The 27,068-nt window shown below is 38.6% G+C and overlaps 1 protein-coding gene across 4 annotated transcripts in view; it reads left to right on the top strand.

The window, feature by feature from the left end:
• Positions 1-27,068, top strand: part of KAZN (kazrin, periplakin interacting protein) — a 323,763-nt gene that overhangs the window by 69,635 nt on the left and 227,060 nt on the right. For all 4 annotated transcript variants that reach the window (XM_072427300.1, XM_072427301.1, XM_072427303.1 and 1 more), the window contains exon 2: positions 1,938-2,095. In XM_072427300.1, the coding sequence (XP_072283401.1) occupies positions 1,938-2,095 (158 nt within the window). The remainder of the gene's footprint in view (positions 1-1,937; positions 2,096-27,068) is intronic.

Genomic DNA, 27,068 nt, shown 5'->3' with positions numbered 1-27,068 from the left:
ATTCTATTATTTGCCTGGAATGATTCATATTGGTTTATGAATACCTTGTTGTCAAGAGAGCTCACTGCCCAGTGAATTCAAATAATTAACATAAAAAGCTTTAATAAAAATAAAACTGAATCTGCTAATATTTTGCCTTCCTTGGTCCCACTTTCCCCCTGCTTAAAAAATGCAAAAATTACTGAAAAAAACATTTTGATAAAATGGTTAGATCAGTGTTTCCCAACCAGGGTTCCACCAGAGGTTACTGGGGAGAAATGAGCAATTAGTGCCTTACCATATACCAGCAAAGTAAGAGAAATTCTTCCCATTGACCACTACACTGATATACTGTGAGCTGTGGATTTAGTAACTAAAGCAGGGGTTCCCCCGAAGACCTGAAAGTTATTTGTTCTCCTATGTTAAAAAGGGTGAGAAAGGCTGCCCATACAGACTGAAGTTAGGATTGAAATTCAACTGTAAAAAGAAGCAAGCTCCACTAAAAAAAGTCAATGGACCATTTAAATAAAGTGTAATAAATTGTTTCAATTTTATTACACACAGCTGTGTGCCGTGATTTTCTGTTTTGTTCTTAGTTTTCATGGTGGTGGACATTTTCCAAGTCTGTATTAAAGGTGTAGCAGACTCTGCAGGATGACCTATGGAACTGTGATGCGTATTCCACCATCAGGCCAGTCATGGACATCTGTATTATTTTGCTATTTTATTTTTTTGGTTCCCATTAGAGCTTCCATTTGCCACCCTGTTATGTTGAGTATTTAGAGGCAGACTGCGCGCAAGTGGAGTTGTATTTTATTTGTGTTTTCCCCACTGTAATTTCAGGGAAACAGTCCTCTCTGTGTGACAATGTCGGCTGTACGACTGGCGAACCTGCTGTATGAGTGCTGAAAGCACAGGAGAGCTTTGTTCTGCACCAAAACTATTTTTAACTCTACTATTGTCAAGCTCTGTTGTGAGTAAAAAAAAATTTGGGCAGCCCCGGTCAAATCTCAGCGCCTATTGATTTCTGTAAAACGTTAACACAACAGCAGCAGGGAACAAACCTAAACATAACCCGCTCCTGCAAATTCTAAAGCTTTTCATTTTTTGAATTTGAACAGATTGGGGGAACAAAGCATAAAAGGAAAAAGTTGGACGTAAATGTTACCTGAATCTTTGTGCAAACTATTACCGAAAAGTGGAGAGCCAATCGCATAAGCAGGAATGAGATTTCTGGGATGCTATGGTAATAGGTCATATAGTGCTGCTTTGAAAATACAAGCGAAATACATATACATGAGTTGATGTACCTGCCAAAAAAAAAGGACTGCAAGAGGCTGATATTAGGTCAAATTCAAATACTCACACTGCTTGCATTTAAAAATGCATTTAAAGATGTAATGATGATTTCGGAGCTGCATTCATATAGGGGACATATATTAGGGCCTTACTTTTTACCACCTTTATGCATAGATGGATAGCACTGTGTGTTTGTAATGTAAAGTATTCAAATACTGCAAAAACCTACCTGTCTTCAGTCTCTTAAACCCTCACTACTCACTCCCCATCCTATTGTGTCTACATCCCCCTTCTCTTGGATTGTAAGCTCATTTGGGCAGGGTCCGCTCCTCCTCCTGTGTCATTGGTTGTATCTGTCTATCATTTGCCACCCCTATTTAATGTACAATGCTGTGTAATATGTTAGTGCTATACGTGGAGCTATTGCATGAATCCTCAGGGCTTACTTTCTTGCCGTTCAAGTACATATGACCGGTTTTAACCTGCCCGGTAATATTGGGTTCCGAGGTAGGATTCTCTTTGACAGGTCAACTGGGATATTAAGTGTAGTAACCTATAGGAACCAATCCAAAAAAAATGTTTATTGATCAGAGTAGAGTAAATGTTATTGCATTTTTGCTTAATGGTTACATGTTCCCTGTTGTTTTTTTTTTTTACAGCTGTCAAGTCACTGCACACCTTAAATGACCAGATATCCCATTTTATTGTGGCCCAGCCATCTCCTCTAGAGGACAATGAGGACATCTTCCACCCAGCTGAAAAGGAATCTTTAAAGAAGTCTATGATAATTATGAGACAACTTTTACTAGAAGCTCAGGTAAGCAATCATATCTCTGCCATTAGGTTGTTACTGACATATTTTGGAAGAAGATTTTGTGAACAAGAGAGTTCAAAAAGTGGGACTTTCAAAGATTTTTTCATTTGACACATTTTGAAGCGCTAAGGCTGCTTCCTCAGGAACAAGAATTATTTCATCTTTAACAAGAGCATACTCAGATCTCAGTTCTGTGGTCCCCGGATTCTCTGGTCTCCTGGCAAATTCTCCCATAGAAGGGCTGTGTGCATCTGCACAGCCATTATCTCATACATTAGGAAATACTGAATTTGTTCAGTAATACTCATTCTTGAGGAAGCAGCCTTAGTGCTGTGAAACGTGTTGAATGAAAAAAAAAAACATTTTTTCACCCTCCTGAGAGTTATGTTGTAGGGGGTTGAAGTATTGCACTATTAACACTTAAACGCTTAAAGGATACACTCTGTGAAACACAATATGTTGCTATTTTGTTTTTACTAAATATGTTTTGTATGTAGTTATTTGATACAAAATAAAATTTGTTGTTTTATATGGTGGCCCTTAAAAGTCCCACTATTTGACCTCTCTTGCACACAAAATCTTCTTCCAATACTTACTTTGGGTACGTGGCTTCTTCTCTCCATTGCTGAACATTAGGGGCTCCTTTTACTTTGTACATGTTTACTGCCATATTTTTAGCTTTTGGGGTAAAATCATCTACGAATCTATTTATCTATCTATCTATCTATCTATCTATCTATCTATCTATCTATCTATCCTATATTTTCACATCTGTCCTGCATACCGGCCAGGAGCATAACTAGAAATCAGTGGGTCCCTAACCAAAAGTTTGGATGGAACCTCCCCATAAAGAGGATACCTAAGAGAGGAATTGGGATCCCTAGCATTGCAGGGTACAGTAACACACACTATATATATATATATATATATATATATATATATATACATCTGAGTTTTCTTTTGAACTCTCAACAACCCCAGCAGCAAATCGCCTGCATTGTGCTTATTCCTCTGATACCTCTCCTGCAATTCCATACAGGAGACATGGTCTGCGGCTCTGGCCAATGCGCCCCCCTCCCCAGTGGGGTCCTACTCCTGACCCCACGAGGGGGAGGACCAGCCAGAGCCATGGACCACTAAAAAATTATTTGCAAAATAAGAGTGGGCACCCGTGCCCATTCATGAAAAAGTGAGGGCACGGCATTCCCACCTGTGCCCGCCCCACTACACCCCTGGTCCTACTGCTCCCCTGCTGGAAATTGATTCTCTTTTCAACCTATTTCAGGAGGTCAGCAAATTTTTCAGTGTGAGATAGGAAAAATTTTAATGTTGGCTGCAATGACAATATGGAGATTTTCCAACAGCAGACCAGGTCTATGGAGATGGGTACAAGAGACCCATCACCAAATCAGTCTTTTGTTGTTTTTTTATAGCAACTGGAGGTCAGTTTTTATCTCTGCACCTGGTTCTGTGGGTTTGTGTTGCTCCTGGGCTAATGTTCACATGTAATATATCCCAGTTGGAGTAGAGTGGATAGATGTAACCTTCTCTTTGGTGTAATGTAAAGCCACCAAAAAGACAATATTGAAAAAGAGACTGTCCAAAATTGCAGGAGACAGTAAAGTGTGGGCAAAATCCACTAGAACTACCTTGAAAATCACTCTAAGGGAAAATTTGGGGGGCTGATATTTGCATAGCAATGGCTATGGCTGGGTGGTGGAAGGAGGGAATCTGGATTAGGGTGTGTTAAGTCTGTTTTAAAAGATGTTTCAGCACACAATTACATTACAGAATCCTAAAAGACAGACAGTAGACTTTTCACTGCAGGACATAAAATACTTAACCTCAAAGAATAACGCACGGGGGCATGAATCCAGTTTATTGTGATACTTTGTGCTTTTTTAGCAACGCAATCAATTTAGCAAATGGTGTTTAAGCTGTGTTCAATGCAGATTTGCAAAAATCCTGATTAAGATAAAGAAGTATTCTTTTTTTTTTTTTTGACACTTTAAAATGCTTTTTCATTAAGATGTCATGGCACAAATGAAGGTGTATAATACATCACTGTGTACTGATTGCCTGCAATAGGAGCACAAGGACAACACACAATAGTGAAATAGATGAAGTGGAAGTAAGTTCAACTGTAAGTTATTTTCCTGCAATAGCCGGGCAAAAAGGCGTAATTAGATTAATAGAAAACCATGAGACTAATATGGGGCACAACAGTAATGGGGGTCATATAAAAGATTAGCAGTGACAGGGGCCCAGCCAGCATTACTTTTTTATGGACAGCCAAATAAATTGTTGGTACAGTGTCTGACTTCCCAAAATAGACAACACTAATTCAGAAGTCCCTGGTGTCAGCTGCTGGTGGCAGTTGTTTATTATCGCTCTGTGCAGCAACCACTCTGTTCCTTTGCTTGCTGAGCCAGTAAGGCACACACTCCAACATTTGGGCTTGTGCTCTTGCTATTGCTCCTAGCAGTAAATATCTCTTGGCTGTGTACAGCTGCCCCCCGGTGGCAGTGGTGGCACTGCAAAGAACCTGCCATTCAGCAGTTGATCCTGTAGATTTACCTGTGATTGGTCAAAACTTGCATAAAATTGTATGCATGCATGGCTATTTTACCTTTGATAGGGTAGCGTAGTGTAATAATTGTTTGGGTTGCTGATTTTTTGTTGCTGACCTCGGTATCATCCAACTAGTCCCTGTTTCATGCCTGGACTGACCACTTGTTCTTTGCTAGTCATGGTCGCTCTCACCTGGCTGAGTGATCTCTCTTGCATGGCCTTTGACTTGTTCTCTTCTGACCTTGAATCTTCTGACCCCCATCACTGTCACAAACTTTCTTACACCCTTGAACTGTCTGCTCCAATCTCTTCCTGCTTGTATAACCTTTTGCCTTGGGAGCAACTGACATCTGGAATGGTGCAATTGGCTTCTAAAGGCTAAGCAGGGACTTATTAATGTACAAAGTCTATGGGGAAGATTGGGTAGTTGGGCAAAACATCAGTATTTAGCCAGGGACCTTCCATCTGAATTGTAAGAGCCAGTTTTCCAGAAGGAACTCACAGATTCTGTCCAACTCTCAAATGGCCTAGCAAACTCTCTTTCTGGTATGTGTGAGAGCCTGCATTTGTTACATATTAAAAGTATATTTTTTTAGTTTTGAAAATGGACCCTCTGACTCCCTTGCCTGACTTCTGGCTTGATCTCTTCCCACCATGAACCCTCTGACTCCCTTGGATTATCAGCCTAGCTGACTGATGCCCCTTGCGTGCCTTCTGGCTTGTTTTTTCCCCACCACAAACTTTCTTACACCTTTGAACTGTCTGCTCCGGTCTCTTACCTCTTGTATGACACCTTGCCTTGTATCTAGACTTGTCTTCTAGCCTCCAATGTCTTCACAGATACTTCTCCTTGGTCCTGTCCACTTAAAGGGTTCTTTGAATGTCAGTCAATACTTGCTCTGCCATTCCAGATGCCACTGGAACTTTTAGTCCTTGGGGGCAACGGAGAGCTGGAATGGTGCAATTCGCCTCCGATGCCTATTGTCTATGTACAAATTGGGCATTTGGGCAAAGTATTGGCACTTAGCCACAGACCTTCCATCTGGTTTGTAAGGGCTAGTTTTCAAAAAGGAACCCAGAGATACTTTCCAACTTTGAGATGGCCTAGAAAACCTACTGGTATTTGCGAGTATAGGTGTCTTCAATCGTTACACGTTAAAGTATATTTTTCTAGATTTGAATAGAGTAGAAAATAGCTAGGATCTTTAATAGGTTTTTATTGCTCATTTACAAATAGGCAAGCACCAGAAGCCTGTTGCAAAGTCCAGTTACAAGTTTTTTTTTTATAGGTTTAGACCCAAAGGCCTGATTTATTAAAGTTTTCCAAAACCTGAAAAGATAGACTATCACAATTGAACCTGGGATCCAGAAAAACTGGAATGGATCTGGTGCAGGATAGAAAAGATAGAAGTTCTCCCATGATCATCTCTAGTCTCAGAGAGCTTTAATAAATCAAGTTCATTCAGTTAAAGCTAATGTGTTTTAGGGGCCTAAATAGTCTTCCTTAATTTGCGATTGGTAAATGTTGTAAGAGAAAAATATACACTATAACTATGTGCAGAATGACCTCGGAGGCTAGAATAAAATGGAGGTGATTTAAAAAGTTAGCAGCATGAACCGGCTACTGAACCAGATACTGCTGAAAAATTCAGTTTTCTCCTACTACATTTACCAAGCCCTGATGAAGTAAGCTTGTTTGAACTCCCGAAATGAGTTGTACTTCTTTCACAACAGATGTCCTTTATCCTAAAGTAGAAAGAAAAGCTAGTACAAGGAGGCCTTGGCTTCATCTGCAGCAACCAATCAGATTCCAGCTGTCATTTAATTATTGCAGAACATACGTTAACAGGTCTATAAACAAAAGAAATCTAGGAAAAACTTCACTTATCAACATTGCCTAACTCTCAGTTTAGGTGCTCTTTGGCCCTTGTTATGTTGATCTAAAAACCTAAATGTTTTCTGAGACACGATATGCAGATCAGCAGTTAAGACAGTCAGAGTCAATATTTTCCCTGATAAAAATGGTGAAGCATTCATTCTGATTTACAAATCAGCTCCTGAGAATATTTTTCACTAGCTCTAGCTAAATTCCAGTAGGACATAAATATAAAATAGTACATAAAATATATTAGAAAAGACTTGTAAAAGGCGATATAAATATTTATTTTCATTACTGAAAGTCCTCCTTAAGGATGTTCTTTAAGTGATCATTCAGTATTCTGATCTGCGGAGTTCCCTTAAAATATTGCTCAAGTAATAAAGCATTTCGTAGCATTTCAGCTAAATTAAATGAACAGTTACGAGTGGGGTTATGTAAAGTAGCAGGAGTTTGATTAGCACTTAATCTTTCAGAAATGCTTCTTGTGATTTGTACAGCTTGTTCATGAAAGGAATGGACAGGATTTTCTCTGAATATTGTTATAAAGCCTTATCTGAACTTCCAAAGAGAAGCAAACGATAGATTGGGTATCATATGGATAGTATTTGCATAATCATTATTTAGAGTTTTGGAATCTTTCGGGGCTCAGTTAGGTGTATCCGGTGTGGTGTTGAGGGTTGGCAGCATACCTTATTGGACCTGACACTCAACAATGCACCCCAATGCAAGTAATGATACAGAGAGTTCTTTACTGCAGTTGTTGAGAGATACAAGAAAGTACTAGGCAGCCTAAATTTTCAAATTGGGTATCGGTTGGATTAGAATAATAATAATGCAGCTTTGGCTGAAATTCTTAACTCTCTGGTAGAAGATGTCATCAGTCTTCCAGGCTATATGATAATCTTGGTTATTCAACCCCGAAAACTCAGGGTATAGTGGGAGATAGACTGTGAAAGGGAGGGCCCCTGAGGGAGCATCACTATGGCTAGTAATGAGTAATGATGAAGAGTAGCACTGATGACATAAAGTCATCATTGCATTATTGGGGCCACTCACTTTTAAAAATAATGCAAAGAGAACCCCAAATGTCAAGTGACCACAATAAAGACATCTGACATCTTAACATTATGTATATAAACCTGGGCAAGGGCTGGGGCAAGGTTTAGAGCTTGGATTTAAAAATAATCTTTGAGTAGATTTACCCTTTGATCTAATCATTTCTTTGGGGTTTTACTTTTTTTATCCTAGTTGTGTCATTTTGGATGATACAAATTTATATAAAAATGTGTAGCCACTAGACGGAACAGAAAAAGTAATCTAAAGGTTTTATTGGTACCTACACTTATATTCCTATAATATCATTTATAAACTGTTGTGAGGGTCAGCCTTACCAGCAGAATGACCAGCCATTCTCATACAGGGTTCCTTCAGTGGTCACTAGGGGTTCCTTGAACTGTGACTGATTGACCTTCCCATTTGATGATTCCTTCATATTTCTGGTGCCACTAGAAAAAGGCAGCTGCAGGATGCTAATAATGGTTGTAGTTGTTCTTTTAACTGGTCACCAATTTAGGAGTTTTGACATTGACTCCCAAAAATTGGTTTTGGTAGGGATTTCACTAAAAATTATTTCAAGGGTTCCTCAAAAGTAAAAGGTGGGAAAAGACTGATCTAGACCAGTCAGGCAATATTCATGTAGACACGTGACATTACCCCACAGTCCCTTTATCCAACTTCATGAATGAGGGTGGCCACATATGCCAGAACTTCATAGGGCACAGCATAAAACCACAGCTGGTAGGTCACAGGTATCACCACAAATCTGTATATAAAACACAAATATTTAACGTGAGAGAACCACCACAACAAAATGATTCAGTCTGGTGTTATGTTTTTGTGATTTCATTCCTGTCACATAAAGTTGTTGCCATTCAAGGCATCTGTCTTTCAGTCTGTTTCCTATCAGCAAGAAATGTGCAAATGTGGATTTCCATATGTTTGTGTGAATCTACACACTGCACGTTCACAAGTGGCCATATTTAGTTTTATTTGTGTTTAAATATGTATTTATTTAGCCTGTCATTCAGATCTGCATGGAGATTAAATCCCAATGCTAGATATGCCTTTTTTTTTGGATGGGAAGGGTTAGAGCCCTTGTTAGATTGCAGTCTGGAATAGGACATCCATCGAAGGGGTGAAAGACAAAAATGAAAACACATTTTAGGTAGAGTGTGGAGGGGTTATATTGTCTGACAATGTTCTTACTATCTGCATTTCTATGTCCCGGTGACCGATGCCTTTGCCCGGGCATCACAGAGACAGGAAATGAATGGAAACTGTGGACATCTCAGCAACAGGGACCCAGACAAAAATAAAACACATTTTATTAGAAAAGGTTTTCATTTCTGTCCATGCCCTCTGGTTTTCATCTCTAAAATTTCCTTCATGTACTAACAGCAACATGGAGGATCAAAAAAATGATGACCGTTCAACTTAATTGGCACATGTGCATGTATTACAGAGATGTACTGCAGGTTTATTTTCACAACCTATTTTCATTGTAGTGAGATAACCCTGGACCACTCCTGGGCTGTAACATCAATAAGTAACTACCTGGTTTAGTAGAAGAAAAGATAGGAACTTAGAATTAGACACTAAAAAAATGAGTTTGAATATCCAATGACAAGGTTGCCCCATTGGCTCCCCTGTCTCCGTCTTCAACTGGCATCTGGAAATATGTCAGCGCAGCCATTTATAAAAGCCATTCCTAGTCTGCAACTTTAGTAAGTAACTCCCTGGTTTAGTAGAAGATTTGATAGGAGTTCGGATATCCCTTTTGCCCATGTTCAGGATCTACCAATAGATTGCCACAATGGCTGCCCTGTCTTCAACTGGCATCTGGAATGCCCATGCAGCCATATAGAAAAGGCAGTGCATGGCTACCCAAGAAAACATTTAGTTAGTCAGAGACTGAGCCTGGAGATGACACTAAAGAGATCGTAAGAATCATGAAAATTGATTCAGGTTCTGGACTATTGAATTCCATATTTCAATAATCTGGGTTAGTGTATGTGTGTTGTTATACCAATTGTTAGCCACCCGTGCCTTGTTTTCTGTATTTTTATATCTATTAATAAGGAATGTTATAAAAAAAAGTCTACATGCTGGCCTCAGGCTCCAAACTTCTTAAAATTGGAAAGGAAACCATGTTTATTTCACCAAAAATAGTAATTTTAAACTATTTTTTAAATGAATTTCAGCTCAAAAATTTCAAATCTAGTTGAACCTCATGACTGATGTGACCATTGGCTTATTTTTCTCCATGTCTCACCTCACCTCACTTGCCGAGCTGCATCTATGAAGGCTTGCATCTATTCATTAAATGAGTCAGGCTGATTATTTTTCTGCAATTCAATTGTACTTAATTTATCTGAATCCTTTCCCAGTGCTAGGTAACACACTGGCTACACACCACTCAACGGCTTTTTCATTTGAAGCCAGCCAGGGTCAGTCGGAGTCATTTAAAAACACAAACAAAAATAAAACCCAAATTATACGTCACAAATAAAACCAGAGAAATTGCCATGTTCCGTTTCAATCAACTTTGAAAAAAAATGAAATAAGTTGATTGAAAAAGCAAACAGGAAGAACAACTCGATTGAACAAAAAAAATATTGAACACAGTGAAATCAGAAGAAATTTGATAGCTTTTAATGTTTCCACCACAGTTGGCTGCAGTTTGTTCCATCTGGCTGCCTTTAAATCAATTGGGAAAGAAAATAAGGACTCTCGATCTGTCTTTTCTTTCAAAAGTTGCATTGACATATACAACAAAAGATTAAAATGTACATGGTCATCATAAACCAACTAGCTACATAGTCCACTATCCTGACGTCTAATATTATGAGATTTAAGTGCTTCATTCAAAGAAAACTATTAGGACTGCCAATGGCAAACTACTTCTAAAAAAACTCAGGTTACCTTGAACAGCTTCAATTCTTTTACAATACTTACAATAACTTTTCATTAGATTTTAGTTGAGTTTGTGGTGATTTGTGCACATTGAGATGCATTTGTAAGGTCTGGTTCTGATATTGATTCTGCAGTCAACGTTCCCGTTCACTTCAAAGAAGTTCAGTAGGGTTAAGGTATGGGTTCCTCCAAGGACCCCACCAAACTCATCCAACTATGTGTTGATCAAGCTGGTTTTAAAGGGTCTTCAACAAACTGTTACCACAACTGTCTACATTTTTCATTCTGTGGTACCGACAGTTAACAGTACCCTTGACTGAAAAAGAATCTAAGAATATATGTGGCCACATAGTGTAGGTGTGAGGCCTTTAAAGTTAAAATAAACCCAGGCTGACTCACCTGTCCACATTACAGTGGTGGGTGCCGCCATATTGCTTTCCTTCTTCCTCTCCTGGATGATCTTCGGCCATCTTGATTTACCATATCAAGGTGACGTAACTCCAGGTACTTGGAATGGCCAGTGGAACTATAATTTCACTTTAAGATCCATCAGGAAAACAAACCCAGTACTCCCAGGCATGGGAAGATATGCGGCTCATACCTTTCCTATACAACAATGGTCATGCTTTGCAGCTGGCTACTCTAGCCCCCGGCACTGTCATATTCGGATGAGGAAAGTCCTCAGCTCAATGTAATCTTGAGATTAAAAAGGTCTAAAGCTACATACACACTTCCAATTATTATCGTTGGAAAACGAACGACGAACGTTCATGCACGATATATATGAACGATCGTATAGCACCGATCCTGCACATAGAGTTAACGACACGATCGTTCGTAGATATTGTACACACAATAGATACGATCGTTTGAACGATAGAGGAACTATGTGCACGACAGGAAAGTGAACGGACGTTCGTTCATCACGCATGCTCTGAACATGGACGATCAACGAACGACCGTACACACGAACGATGTTCAACGATCGTCGCCCAATCCGATCCGTCGGTCCGGTCGTTCGTTTCCAGCGACTTTCCTCGTTCGTCGGCGTCGTTGGTTACTTTTTTACAAACGATTTTTTGCCCAATCGATCGTTCGTCGTTCGATTGGAACGATAAAAATTGGAAGTGTGTACGCACCTTAACTCTGCCTAGGTATTGGTGGCTGAATGTCTGATATTTACCCTTTAAACAGTGGATCTTTTTTGGCCCAATCATGCTAAAACAAGGGAAACAGGAAAGGCAATAGCAAAACAGCAACAGCAATCAGAGAGACTGCTAAAAGTACAAATTAAGGAACACAAATGAAATAGAATAAATTATTGCTCAAATGTAATTTTTTTATGAAAGGAAAAGGCAACAATGTAAGAGAGTTAGACTCTATTGAACTGCACAGTAACATATATAGGTTTCTAATTGAAGCAAAAAGCACAGATGACCTCACCAATAGCCTGCCTACTGCTTCTTCACCATTCATTTACAACTGGGAGGGTCCATGACTAAGCTGTATCTCTATACTTGCAGAGCAGAAAAGTGGGGTCAGGGACCTATGCTGTGTGGCATTGCATTGTGTGGGTGTCATTGGGTTTTTCATTGATTATAAAGGAATCAAATCTGGATTTACGCTCCCAAAACGATATCCAGGCTTTAGAAATCACCTGTTTGGCTGCCAGATATACAAAGGTAATCAGCCTCCATTGGGGTGAACCAAAAGACCAAAATGTCAGAAAGGTGTAGTCATGCATGCCAATGGTCCAAGACAAACTCCCTTGGAAAAACTGCGAAAAGCAAAATAGAAGAATCTCTTACTCTGGAGCAGCTGAAAACAATTCCAAAGCTTTTGGAAGGTAAAATAGATTTGATGCCTTTATTCCAACTGTGTCTTAGCTGCCTGCCTGAAGTTTGAGAACCAGAACACAAAGCAACCAAACAGATATCACCTGTCATTTATCAAGTGTAGACTCAAAAAGCAACCCCTTTAATGGTCACAATAGGTAAAAGCTCCACTTTTCTTTTCTGCAGTCTTTTTTTTCTATATCACCCAATAATTAAGCTTTTAAAGCTCTTGTAACTTAGCATCTGGATGTCTGAAATGCAGCAGTAATAAATCAAGGCATAGATTTTTTCCTCCTTAGCTAGGGAATGCAGACACTATTTAATGCATAATTAATTATGTCATTTAAAGTATTTACCTACCAGAGAGCAATTAAAAATGTTTTCAATTTATTTCTATTCACTAGAGAAGGAAATTAACTAATTTATGTCTGGATAACACTGCAGAGCTACGCACAGTAACATCCTTAAGCAATATAGAGAGATTGATAAGAGATATAAAAAGAAATAATTTCCATTCCCTTCAATATTAGTAGCAGAGTGAATCATGGGCTGTTAGTTAAAGCCAGACATTCAAAGCCTACTTCCACCTCTGAGTGAATTTGCAGGAGTAAATGTTGCATAATTATCGTATTTTATTCTATATAATTTTTGTTCCCTGTTTTTGTCCTTTTGCCAGTTTCCCTGATAGATGTTGCTATTTTGTCTTGTTCGGCCGGCATAAAAGTGCACTTTCAGAGTCTGGATTCTAATGTGGTTTCCCTTTAATTTTCTAGTACCGTGTTTCCCCGAAAATAAGACACTGCCCCTGATTCATCATTGAAATCCGCGATCGCGGGAAGCGCGACAATACGCGCGACCCGCGATCGCGGATTACCGCGGTCCGGGACTCGAGTGCGCGCAGGCTGAATTACAGTTTTAGGTGGGTTTTTTTTCTGAACTGGACAGATTTACACTAGGTCTTATTTTCGGGGTAGGTCTTATATTAGGGCAGGTTTAGAAAATAGTGCTAGGTCTTACTTTCGGGGTAGGTCTTATATTAGGGCAGGTTTAGAAAATAGTGCTAGGTCTTACTTTCGGGGTAGGTCTTATTTTCGGGGAAACACGGTAGTAGCAGTAGCTGAATATTTCTGGTAGCAAAGTTTTTGTAATGTTTAGTACAAACATTTCATTTTTTTTTTTTACTATTAGAATAATCATTTACAAAACAATGTTTTATATGTAACACTTTCAGTCAGCAAGTGCAAAAATTCCTAGCAGAACACAACTTTCTGAGCATTATTTATTAAAGCTCCAAGGCTGGAGAAGTTGGACAATCTTAGGAGAACATGGATGAGAAGTGGTCTGGCTCAGGATTAAACACGTTTGTCAAATATTAGCAACTTATTTTAGGAAATCCATTCCAAGTTTTCTGAATCACCCATGATAGCAATATTCTCCAGTCTTAGAGAGCTTTATTATTAGTATAATATTATTATTACACAGTAATTATATAGCGCCATCATATTACGCAACGCTGTACAAAGTCTTTAGTCATGTCACTAACTGTCCCTCAAAGGGGCTCACAATCTATGTCCCTACCATAGTCATATGTTAATGTCCCATGTATGGTAATGTATGGTAATCTTTAACACAGTCTCGCACCCCTATAGGTTATGGTTCGCCCCCGGTTTAAAAGCCCAGGCCTGGAGTTGCTGGATTATGAAAATTACAACTGACAAGGGACAGTTGTAGTTATGGTACTGCTATATTCTAGTATCCAGTAAAAATTATAATTACTATATTAGATTTTATCTATATAGACCGGGGGTGCCCACACTTTTTTGGCTTGCGAGCTACTTTTAAACTGACCAAGTCAAAATGATCTACCAACAATAAAAAGCTGGACTTAATAACTCCTGTGCGCAGTAGAGTTTTTTTTTTTTTGAAAGGCAGGGCTCTGCGATAAACTCGCGTTGCCTTTGCGATCTACAGGTAGATCCCGATCCACCTGTTGGGCACCCCTGATATAGAGAATACACAATATATAGTATGTCTATATGTTAGACATAAAATTGATGATATTTAGGTTAACAAGGCCTTAGAAAACCACAAGTTATTTAGGTATTTTGTTTTTGTATTTGTTGACATAGTATGCAGAGCTTTACAAAGTCCATAGTCACATCACTAACTGTCCCTCAAAGGAACTCACAATCTAATGTCCCTACAATAGTCATGTGTCTTTATTACAGTCTAAGGTCAATTTTGGGCCAATCAACCTAATTGCATGTTTTTGGAATGTGGGAGGAAACCAGAATACCCAGAAGAAACCCACTCAAATAAGGGGAGAACCTGCAAACTCCATGCAGATACTAGCCTGGCCAAGATTCGAACTAAAGTTCCAGCTTAAATAGCTTTTTTAGATTACACAGACCGCTTAAAATGCAGGCAAGCATTTTCAGGTTCTTACAAAAACAAGTTTCCTCTGCAAAATGAATGGCACAGATCTATTTCTACATAGTGAATTTAAACAAAATATGAAAAGAATAATATAAAATAGTTAAACTATAAATAACTATAAAAACCTAAACTAGATATTTATTTAGGGTAACTATATTTGTTCATTGCTATTATTATGGTATTGGCAAGGTCTCACTCTCCCACTGGCATGTATACTATAACAGTTGAGAGTTTGTAATTATGTTTAACATTACATACATAAAAACCTTTACCATTGAATACATACCATACATTTAATTCTAGGCACATACTTTCTCTCTATACATCATCAGACAGCTGACGATTTATACCAAAATTTAGATCAGCGCAAAGAAAGCAATCTTGGTCATAAATTAATTGTGAGATGGAGATATGGAAATTAGAATCTATGTATTACAATAGGAGAAGGTCATCAGAGGTAATAAATGACCAGATTAAAAATTCATAGAGTTTGCATGACAGGTGTCAAAATGATGAACAGTGCGCTAACCGTACGTGAGAAGCTAGACTCTAGACAGTTAAAATAGACAAAAAGGAATGCAGATCTGTAATCATAAGTACATCATATATGATAATTATTTGTTTTTAGATGCAAGCAATGTAAGTAACTAGATTTGACCTGGTAACATTCTCCAGCAATACCAGACCTGTATAGTGCAAATGTAAGGCGGAGTAAAATCTGAAGGAATCAATCTATTTATCTGCCGGTAGGAGGGGAAATCTAAAATAACAGAAAGACGAGATAATCGCTGTCCAGCAGTTGTCCAGGAGTACCCAAGAGTGCTGGTGGCGAGTATATATATGTATACAGGTAGTCCCCAGGTTACATACGAGATAGGGACTGTAGGTTTGTCCTTAAGTTGAATTTGTATGTAAGTCGGAACAGGTACATTATTTTAGTAAAAGCAATCAGGACAGATGTTTGTCTCAACATATTATTAGGCAGCATGGTGTCAGTTACTGTATAAAATACTCATTGTGAGTTATTCACTAACAAAGCAAGAAAAAAATCTTTATGGAGCCTAGACATTACTTAACTTCTGGAACAAGCTGTGCTTTGATATGCAAAATGAAACAGCTGCAGAATTTGCCTTGGCCATTAAAGATGTCAGAGATCAGGTACACTCTTAAGATCACCCACAACATCAGCTGTGTTTAGCAAAAGATTTCTTCTGCAAGTCATGCAAACCGACCCTCTATCAAGTCTCTGTCCTGCACAGGAGCGAGCAGGGAAGCCCCATTTGTATCTAGGAGGCGTCCATATGTCGGATGTCCTCAACTCGGGGACTACCTGTATATATACCTGTCAGCAACTCAATTCATTTAGGCATGTGGACATTGTCAAGGTTACCTTCTGAAGTTCAAAATGAACATCAGAATGGGGAAGAAAGGTAATTTAAATGACTTTGAACATAGCATGGTTGTTGGTGCCACATGGGCTGATTTTGAAAACTGCTGACCTGGGATTTTCACGTACAACTATCTCTTGGGTTTCCAGAAAATGGTCCACAAAAAAAAAATACTGAGTAGTTTTCAAGATAAAAATGCTGTGTTTGGAGAAGCTTGACTAGTCTGGCTGATGTAGATGGAAAGACAACAATACCTCAAATAATCATTTGCAACCAAGGTATAGAGAAGTGCATCTCTGAATGCAGCACACTTCAAACCTTGATGCTGGAGACCATACCAGATGTCACTCAGCTAAGAACAGACCCCTCACGCTACAGTTCACGTGGGTTTTACCAAAACTGTACAAGAGAACATTGGGAAAAAATTGCCTGGTCCAATGAGTCTCCTGAAACATTTGAATGGTAGGGTCGGAATTTGGTTTCATGATGAAAGAATGGATCCATCCTTCTTTGGCCAGTGGTAGTGTTGTGATGGTGTGGGGGATATTTTCTTAAAACATTTTGGTTATTTTAGTACCAAATGAGCACTATTTAAATGCCACAGCCTAACTTTTTATTGTTGCTGACCAAGTCCATTCCTTTATGACTGCAATGATTTCTGATGCGTACTTCCAGCAGGGAAATGTGCCATGTCACAAAGCTCAAATCGCAATCTGTTTTTTGGACATGACCATACATTCATTATATTTAATTGGCCTCTACAGTCACCAGATTTATGTTACTGTCCACCGGGTGTGATTAGTACTTTCAGTTCACACTGCTTGTGAAAGGAGTGTGCTAAAGACTACCCAAACCTGATTAAGTGGGCAGCAATAAATATAACTGGTCGGATGACCATTAGTCCTACCTACTTTATATTTAGAAACTCCAACTCGAAGTTCATCAACGAACATGGGGTGTGATGAAAATACACTTGTTTTGTGTGGCACACAGAGGGAGTAGAGAGGAACAAATGGCTGCATTATAAACATGAATCAATTTCACAACACAAAATCATTTTTATTTTGAGGCTGATGTCAGGCTTTATTAAAGCTGAGAACCACTGGTTTATGGCAGCAACAAATCATCAACTCCCTTTTTATTTTCTGTTCAGCTTTGGAAATATGTGCATGAGAATTGGGCTGTGGTGGGCGACAGACAGCTCCTTTTTCAGGCTCGATCAAACCTAAGGCCCAGGCCATTTGGAAAATTGCTGTCTGGGATTTCTAGGCTGAGATATTGGCCTGTTGTTTATTGCGAATCTGCTCCCATTACCAACTCTGTAAAGCTTTTATGGTTGCACATGAAAAGCCCAAATGGCTTCTATAAATGTAAATGCCTAGATATGGAAGGGTTTCCATTTACAATAAACTATGATGACTTGTTTTACTAAGCAAAAGTAACTTTATAAACAGGCTATGCATTCTTCTGTAGCATTAGGGAAACAGCGAACATAATTAGATGGGGGGATGGTGATCTTATCATTGACAGCCATTCAGTGACTTCCTTTTTTTTCAAACTTACATTTGGAAAATTATTAGCAGGCATTTGCTAATACTGAATTTGTAGTTTGAACTCCCAGGTAAGTAAAACATGTCTTTGCAATGGGGCTCCCCACCTTAATGCTCATCTTTGCCTGGGATAGCAGAACATTGCCTATTCAAAAGTCACACATCCCAATATTTTGTTTGACCTGCACATTTGCCATGGTATGGTCTTAAAGTGGAACTAAACCCAAAAAAAAAAAAAAAAAAAACACTTAGGGCTGTCGATCCATCGGGAGGTTTCTTCATATGGCTCCTGTGTCATCCCAGTATTCGGTTTCGGCCCGGCGCAAAGGAACCCCCAAGCAACATCTTTTTCTCTCTTCTTCTGGGTTCTTCTTCTTGCATCACCCGATCTGGCACTGCATAGACACAAGATCAGGTGACGTAGATGGGGAAAAAAGATTGCCGATCTCACTGCGCACGCGTAAGATCGGCAATTTTTTTTACATTCCAAAGAGCAGCCAAGAGCCTCCTAGGATGTGTGATGTAGGCTTTTGCCGTGGCGATCAAGAAAAAAAAAAAAGCAGAGGTACTGCACTATTTGTTTAAAAAAATAAATAAATAAAATTGTCTACCTTTTTACGTAAGGTAAAAAAATCTGAGTTTAGGTCTGCTTTAATAGGCTAATGCAATGGCACAATATTTATCTATATCTAGATATGCATTTATTATTCACCTAGAAATTGTATTGATGATGGGATAGTCAGGCCACTGTCCAGAGTCTTCTCTAAAACATCCCAAAAATTCCCAAAGGGGTTAAGGTCTTGACTCCAAAATCCAATTTATATGTGAAAATTATGTCTCATTCTCACTTACCACTCTTTCCCATCAGTGAAAAAAAATCTATTGATGGAAAAACCATTAAAATCATCCAGCATATTCGTATAGTCAGCTGACTTCATTTGTGACCATCTGAAGCAACCCCAGATCATAACACTGCCCACACATGCTTGGGGATATTTGGACAGTGTATATAATTTTTTTTACATGTGTTTCCTGCACTTTGTAGTACAGTTGTATACTTGTATTTACTTTTCTATATTAGTAGATAGCCTATGCTGTGTTACCTACACATGGTTTAGTAATGTAGACTGAATATGTGCTCATCATGTGCCGATTGCGTATCCTAGGAGAAAGGCAAAAAGAAAAACCCTGCACATGACCATACTAAAAACCTTAGAAAAAGAAAATAATAAAACATAAAGACCATAAAATACTACAATATAGGCAAGAAGTAGTGATGGGGTTTGTGGGACAAGGAAGCCATGAAACCTAAGTTGAGTTGCAAAGTGTTGGCATTACTAAAGTTTTGTGCAGAACGATGGGTTTTAGAAATTTCTTTACTTTACTGTCCTTTATTATTATACAGTATTTTCAGTCCTTTAACATATTATACAGTCCTTTAACTTTTTTGTGTGAAAAAGTGTAGCCTACACAGTGGGTGAGTTTGGAGTTTTGGATTTTTAGATGATCAGACAAAAGATAATCGCTGCTCCATTGTAATGCCTGGATAAAAAACCGAAAAACAAAAAGTTTTCAGCTGGTAGGCAGAGAGATCCTTGTATACATCTCAAGGTTTAATTTTCCATTTTACCTGGTAAGTACATTCAATTCCTCAATCCAGACAAGGTTACATTTACAGGAGGGAGATAACAATTCACTTTTAGGAAAAGAAGGTTTCAAGGAGAAATTTAAAACACATTAGGATTGGAGCAGAAATGTCATGTCTCTTGTGGGTGCTCGGAGCTCCTCCAGGTGGGAGAGAAATTAATTGTATGGTGATGGTAGAATGTCTTCTGCCCTTTCATTTTCTTCGTTCAAGTCAATGCTTTATATGTCAGGGAAACAACAAAAGATGTTGTTTACGTTCTGTTTCTATGGTGTCTTTCTGACCTATTTACAAATGTATTATTTTTGTTCTTTATTAGGGCTTACTTTGCATATGGTTGTTCATAACATTGGGTAATCACATGTTTCTTAAACTAGTGATTGCCAGCTTCAACTTCTCATCCAAGGTCAAAACCTGACCTCACAAATGCTCTTTGGGATGAATGGGCACAAATGCTCACAAAATCCTTCTCAGAAAAATGGAGACTCCTAAACAAAGAAGACTAAATCCAAATAAATGCCCATGGTTTTGGAATGGGTTATATCCAATAAGCTCATATAGGGGTGATGATCAGGTGGCCATATTGTCCATTTTCCTAAAGCGTTTGTGTTTTTAAATTTGTTGGAGTCAAACATTGCATATATAAATAAATTGCAGCTGCATAAACCAGACATTTTGTGTAACTTATCTCTGAACTGAACAGCATTATCAGTTTTCTCAGCTACTCAGAGAAAATTCCCCTCATTTTCTGTCTTGGGTACACATTGTCATCAAAGAGAGTAAAGGAATCTCCCCCATACAGAAGTTAAAATGCCTTCTTAGGTAAATGGAAAGCTATAACCTGTCAACCTTTATTGCTGATGGTTACCTAGTTTGTTAAAACATTGTCCTCAATAGAGAAAGTGGGGTGAAATCTCTTTACCAGAGCACCAACTAGAACTAAAAACTAACAGGGGTTGTAAAGTTTTTCATCTTTATCCAATGGTATTAAAAAAAAAGGTTCAACTATGGATAAACTTTAAGCAGAACTTTAATGGCAAACAGTAGGTTTTTTTCAAGTATAAGTTTGAAAAGTACTATTTTAAGGGAAAATAGTTTGATCAAAATCTGATATATATATATATATGCATATATAGCGTATTAGCAGAAATGCATGATAACTGTACTGTACAAGGTTTCCAAATGTTTCCTCTCTCCCTGAATATTGTTGCTAGGACTCCATCTTCAACAACACCAATACCCTATTATAGCATAACAATAATGAATCATTCATTTCTTTTTCTGCAGAGATTATGTTGCTTCATTTGAATATTGAAATCTTAATGATCACTTCTGATGCTCCAAAGTGCTTTTATTGCTCAGAAAGTAACATTTATGCACCCCAATGGTAGAAGTAGTGCATGAACTAGGCACATTATTTGCAAACTGTGGGTTTTCTGTAAATAACAATTTCACTCCATTAGACAGAGCTAAACCTGCTGTTACAGGTATAAAATAGTGTATTGTATAACTGTTTACTTTCCAATATCTTACCATACAAAAATTGTAACATAAAAGCTTTTCCAATGCACATTCTGACAATGGTCACTGATCACAGACCAAAAACTTGGAACTGCCCCTCCAACAGCTAGGAGGATTACTAATGTGATGTGATATAGGTGCTGTTGTTGAAAAACGAGATGCAGAAGCTACGGAGCTTCTTATTTTGATCTGGTCAATCATGACAATGCCTTCTTACTGCATTGTATCTATAGAGGGTCATCTTTTTCTCCTTATGTTGTTCTCCTGATTTGAGCTACCAGCACCTTCCCTGGCATTTCTAAACATTGTTTTGCCTTAAAAACAATTGAAAGAATACTTATCTGTTCCAAGACAGGGTGGCACAAGTATCTTCAGCCTGCCAACTGGGAGAGCTGGCAGCCTGCAACCTGTTTTCTGTATAAAGTAGAACTAAGGTAATTGTTCTCGTGCAATTGTTCTCGTCCGATAATTACCCGGTCAGGGCTGATATCGAACGAGAATCTTGTGTGTGTACAGCGCCTGCGGTCCATCATCCGAACAACCATCGTGGCAGATCGATGGACAACGAACGATCATAACGGAAGTGAAAGAGAAAGAGTGCAGCGGGGGGCCGCTCCATCACTCCCACCCCTCCTCTCTCTTTAGAGCAGAATGGTGCTGTATGTACAGCACTCGTTCATGCATCGAGCAGTTGCTGGAAAGGATTGTGAAAGATCCTCTCCAACGACAATTATTGCACGTGTGTACATAGCCTAAATCAGGCATGGGCAAACGATGGCCCATCATGGCTGCCAGCTCCATGTATGTCCCCCTGGGCTTTTTAATCCGGCCCATCAAATATTGGTACAAGTGGGACCAACAACACTGTTCCCACTGAAACTGAATGTAATTTGAATGTATGTTTTCTTTTACTTTCAGGTAATGGCTTTTACATGTAATTTATACCTGTTCATACATACACTCTACACCCATCTGATAATGGTCTGGCTGATCTGTCAAATTTTAAAACTCATTGTGGCCCCTAAGCCAAAAAAGTTTGCCCACCCCTGGTCTAAATTCTAGTATTTTTAGTTTATTGAAGCACTGTGTGCCATGTTTTTCCTTATAATGTTTTTCACCCATTTTTTTTATTTATTTCATTGGCATCTCAGTGCTGCTGAACTTTTTCTGTCTACATGCACTCATTGCAACCATGTCTAAGCAATGTGTGTTAGCAAGAGCCACATATGGTCTCCACCAGGAATGCATGTGAGAAAGCAGAAACACAACTGGAAGACAGGTCGTCCCATAAAAGAAAGGGACCAAATACAAAAATTAAAGACGAATGGAATGATAACAATGGTTTTATTGGAAGCCACATGTTTTACTAGAATTAAAGACGTTCTGAATTAGAGAAATACTTTCAGATAAATATGAGGAATTGGGTAACATTTACCTTAAGGTTAGTATTTGGCATTGGGAGTTAGTTGTTGGTGGAGTTTGAGGGAGTTAGAAGACAAGGGCTCATGTTAAGGCTACCACTAATTGTATATTTTGCGTTATAAATATTGTGTATTTTTTTTTTTTCAAAGCCCTGCGGCATGGTGGCTCAGAGGTTAACACTCTGGCTTTTGCAGCGCTGGGTCCCAGGTTTGAATCTCGGCCAGGACACTGTCTGCATGGAGTTTGCAGGTTCTCCCCGTGTTTGCGTGTGTTTCTTCCGGGTACTCCGGTTTCCTCCCACATTCCAAAAACATGCAGTTAGGTTATTTGGCTTCCCCCCCAAAATTGACCTTAGACTGTATTAAACAAATATGACTATGGTAGGGACATTAGATTGTGAGCTCCTTTGAGGGACAGTTAGTGATGTGACGATAGGCTTTGTAAAGTGCTGCGTACTATGTCGACAAAATACCTAAATCGACATATCTTGGGGTTTTCTATGGGCTTGGGAACCTAAATATCTTCAATTATATATCTAACATATAGACATACTCTATGCTGTAAAAAAAATCTAATATAGTAATTATAATCTGTACTGGCTACTAGAATATAGCAGTACCATAACTAGAACTGTTCCTTTTCAGTTGTAATTTCTATAACCCAGCAACTCTAGACCTGGTCTTTTAAACCGGGGGTGAACCATAACCTATAGGGGTGTGACCCAAAATATGGAAGTATAAGACTGGATCTCTTAATAATTAAAACAAATAGAAGAAGCATTTTCTGCTTTATTAAACCTGAACTCAAAGTGAATAAATCAACTTGATGTGTCAGGTAACATGCTGTTAGTAAGTGTACCTCCATCCCATGTTTTTTGATTGAGCAAAAACATAAAAATGTCACTAGTTGTAACTAACTTGTTTGTCCGTGAATTGCCGTTTTATGAGTTACTGATCATTTTATTTACACTTCTGTTTTAGCTATCCATATATAAACTAAAACCAAGCTATTGGCATCTTTTGAAATCATACTACTTTTAATACCTGGTGAAGATTGTGACAGAGGTTATATTTAGCAATTTGCTATGTATGGTCTGTAATGGTAACGTTTATGAAACCATGACCTAGGTTAACTTACAACATACAATAAAAGTAGCACAATACTATCCGTCCACTAAACATTAGGTGTATATTGGCTATGTGCACCCAATACCACCTCTTACTAAACACCCCTTTCCCGGCAATAAATAATTTATAGGAGTCACTCATGGCAATTTGGAGATACTAATATCTGTGCTCTGGAAGATTATACATTTTATTTTACTAAAGCTGACAACTGAATTTGAGCACCTGAATGCTCAGCTTAATATCAACTTAAGAACAATGTCAGGCACTCAGATATATAGCAAATGTTGAACAATGGCTGCATTCATGATGAGCGAGATGGAATAATCAACTTTCACACATAAAAGGTTTGTTGCAACTCAAAGTTTTAAAATAGAATAAAATATTATATACTTTGCAGTCTGGCCATGGTTTAGGCTTTCTGGTAATTCTTCATGCACTGCAGATGTCACAGTTAACTTGAGAGGAGCTGATTTATCATACTGTGCAGCCTCCACAGTAAGCATTGAGAGATCCCCTGGAGGAAACACCTTCCAGAGCTTCAGGCATCACAGCTTACAGATATCTACACACACTTTTCAGCCTCCAAAGTTTTCTTCAAGTTTTCTTTTTGCTCCCAATGGAGCAGTCATACAGAGCTCACTTTTCCATATACTTGTCCCAGATTGCTAATTTTTCTCTTTGCCGACAAATTAAAACACCTCAGAACCCACTAAGTTTGCCCCACAAAGACACAGAAAACCTCCCTAAAACTTAAGGGAGACTTGTACATTTTTTAATTCTGTAATTTTCCAAAGACTTCTCCAATAAGGTAGCTTTTAGTTTTCCAAGGACCACTTCGAGGTACAGTATCAATGCAGAACTCCCAGCACAAAGAGTGATGCCCCACCTTAAGGTCTGTATATTGTCTGACTTGATGCCTGCTAAACTGACTTGGAGCACCTATGGTGGTCTCTGTTGGCTTAAAAGGGTGCAGGGTCCTCGTGTAGTGGCACAATTTTCACCTCTCTATGTCCACTCCTGGGTCCACCTAATACTAACCTTCTGTGTAAATCTAAAAAGTACCAAACCCTTCTCTTTAATCCTAATATTAGCTCAAATACTGACCCCCTTTTAAAACACGAACTCTCCCTGTAAACCTGCCTGTAAACAAATCATAATAACCCCTAGCTACACTAACCCCCACATTAACCAAACTTAGAACGCTAACTATCACATACATATTTCCATGTGGTCTAAGAAAACGAGTTGCAGAGGTCACAATTGAGACCAGGTACTCCAGTGAGCCGTTAGGGGCCATCTCTATGAGTACTGTGTGGCTGCTTTTTGTTGTACACGGAGCCAGGAGATCTGATACGATTGGCTTCCTCTTAATAGTTCTGCATTAGTTGATGTCATCCATAACCTGTCAAAGAAAGGCAGTAGAAGAGGATCTCATCTGATGGCCGAACGTACAAACATAGGAAGCCACTTAAGCTGGCTAATTAGATGAGGGTCTGTAAAATCAAATAGAAAGGCCTCTGATATTATGCGGTATTCTGATGTAAAAGGGGACTCATGATGTGAAGTTGGAACTCTGGCTGTACTCGTGCCTTTATAGTTTTCTTCATTATTGCATAGAAATCAAGCTATCCACTGGCACTGAAAAGAATTGAAACAAGATATAACACTGCAAGTAGAACTAGTACATATGCAGGAAATATAGTTTTCCTTTAAAAGTTTTTAAACCTGTGATGAAAATGTGACCATTATGACCACCTCTGTCAATGTTTTGACTGATGGTACAGAAATGACATTGCTCTGTAGACCATACCACTATGCTGGTTGTTTAGGAACCAGCTTTGTACTATTTTATATTGATCATCAGCAGCCATTAACCATTTCACATTTATTCCCAATGGTTGCATGTAGCCTCTCACCCAAGGAAGCTTTTCAGGGAAGTGAGGAAGTCCTGATGTCTATTGGCACCTTGACAGAAAGTGATGGGAAATTCTAAAGAGTTCCCACAAAAACAAAAGGTGAGGGTAATTCTTCCAAATGGTACACCTGTTTATTTACAACTGTTAAGAAGGGAATTCCCCTCATTTTGAAGAGATTTCCTGTTACTCCCCTGTTATGTCTCAAGGACAGGAAGTGAAATCTTCTCAATGGTACAGAAAGAGCAACAAGAAATTACATGGATAATAACCCCTCCTTATTAGATTATGAAATATCACTGTATGACACACAGTACAATTTTTATGCAAATAATAATAAAAACTTTGCCAAAATATTTTCATTCAACCTAGAGAGTTACGGAAAGTACACAATCATTTTCCTTTAAGACTGGTAAACTTTTGTATATTTCTGATTAAAATAACTTCAGCTGTCCCTGGTGTATAGTTTATTCTGTACAGCTATTTCCGTTCGTGTCCTGGCAGTGCTATGTCCTTGCTTCCATTGATGTCTATCCTCAGAAGCCCTATTTTAGCACTGCATTGTTTTTATGGTCGCAGTGAGTCAAACCAGACAAAATATCTTCCATTAACTTTGTATCCTAAAGATATTTCCTGCATTCTTCCTCCTGAATATTTCGCAGTGCACTTAATGAGGTCGGCTGTTTGTGATTGTCTGGCTACAGTATTCAGCGAGAATAGCCATGGAGTAGGAGATGACATCAAGTGTATGGTAATACAACTGCAGCCCTCCTGATACATGACAGCCATCCAGGCAAACTGTTTTGTATAACTGACAGATACTTTTATTAGAATAGGTATTATTAAACAGATTTAATACCTTTAAAAAATATCCCATGCCTGATGAGACATACACTGACCATCAGTTTGGATATTTCTGGTGAATAATATATCATAAAAAAGCATAATAAACAATTGTGCACTTTTCAGCCTTGTGTCAAAAGTTTGAGGAAGGTCTTTTTCAGTTCCAGTATGAGTGTGCACAAAACATGCTTCATAAAGACATGCATATGAGAGAGAATAGGATTTATTTTCCAGTAGTAGAAAATATATTGTGGTATTTTTCCAATAAGGAAGAATAAGGAAAAAATTACACACAATGCTAAGTAATAAGTCCAAAATCTATTAGTACATCGTAGGATATGGGATTTTTTTTCTCTATACATAGCTTCCCTAAGATTAGTAGAAGCAGGTATTGTCTCTGTTGTATGTTTTCTGCATTTCGCCACTAGGAATTTTCAAGGAAATATTGAGACTGATATGGGCAGATGAAAGATAGATCCTAAGTTACAGACTCTTCTGCCTGCACAGCCTACAGGAAACCATCCTGTAACTTCAGCTGTAGCTGACCTTTTGATAGCCAATTCCAGCAAGACGCTTCCCTGCACACCTCTCTCCTCCCTCATCCATGGACTTGGCATTTCATACATTTAAAGACCAGGAAACATCTGTATTTTATATCACATTCTAACCCAAGGCATCATCTACAACTTAACCCATATCAGCAGCAACATTTATTCTTATCATCTGTTTCATACCTATCTGTGACAACATCTCCACCTCGCTTAGACAATATATTACGCTTGTTTTATACCCCTGAAGAAGCCCCCATGGCGAAACACGTCGGGTAACAAGATGTTTTTCATGTACACCTTCTTTATAGCCTAGAATGCAACTG

Source organism: Pyxicephalus adspersus, chromosome 11 (genome assembly GCF_032062135.1).
Source record: "Pyxicephalus adspersus chromosome 11, UCB_Pads_2.0, whole genome shotgun sequence".
Taxonomy (NCBI): Eukaryota; Metazoa; Chordata; class Amphibia; order Anura; family Pyxicephalidae; genus Pyxicephalus; species Pyxicephalus adspersus.
This window is presented reverse-complemented; position numbering and strand designations above follow the sequence as displayed.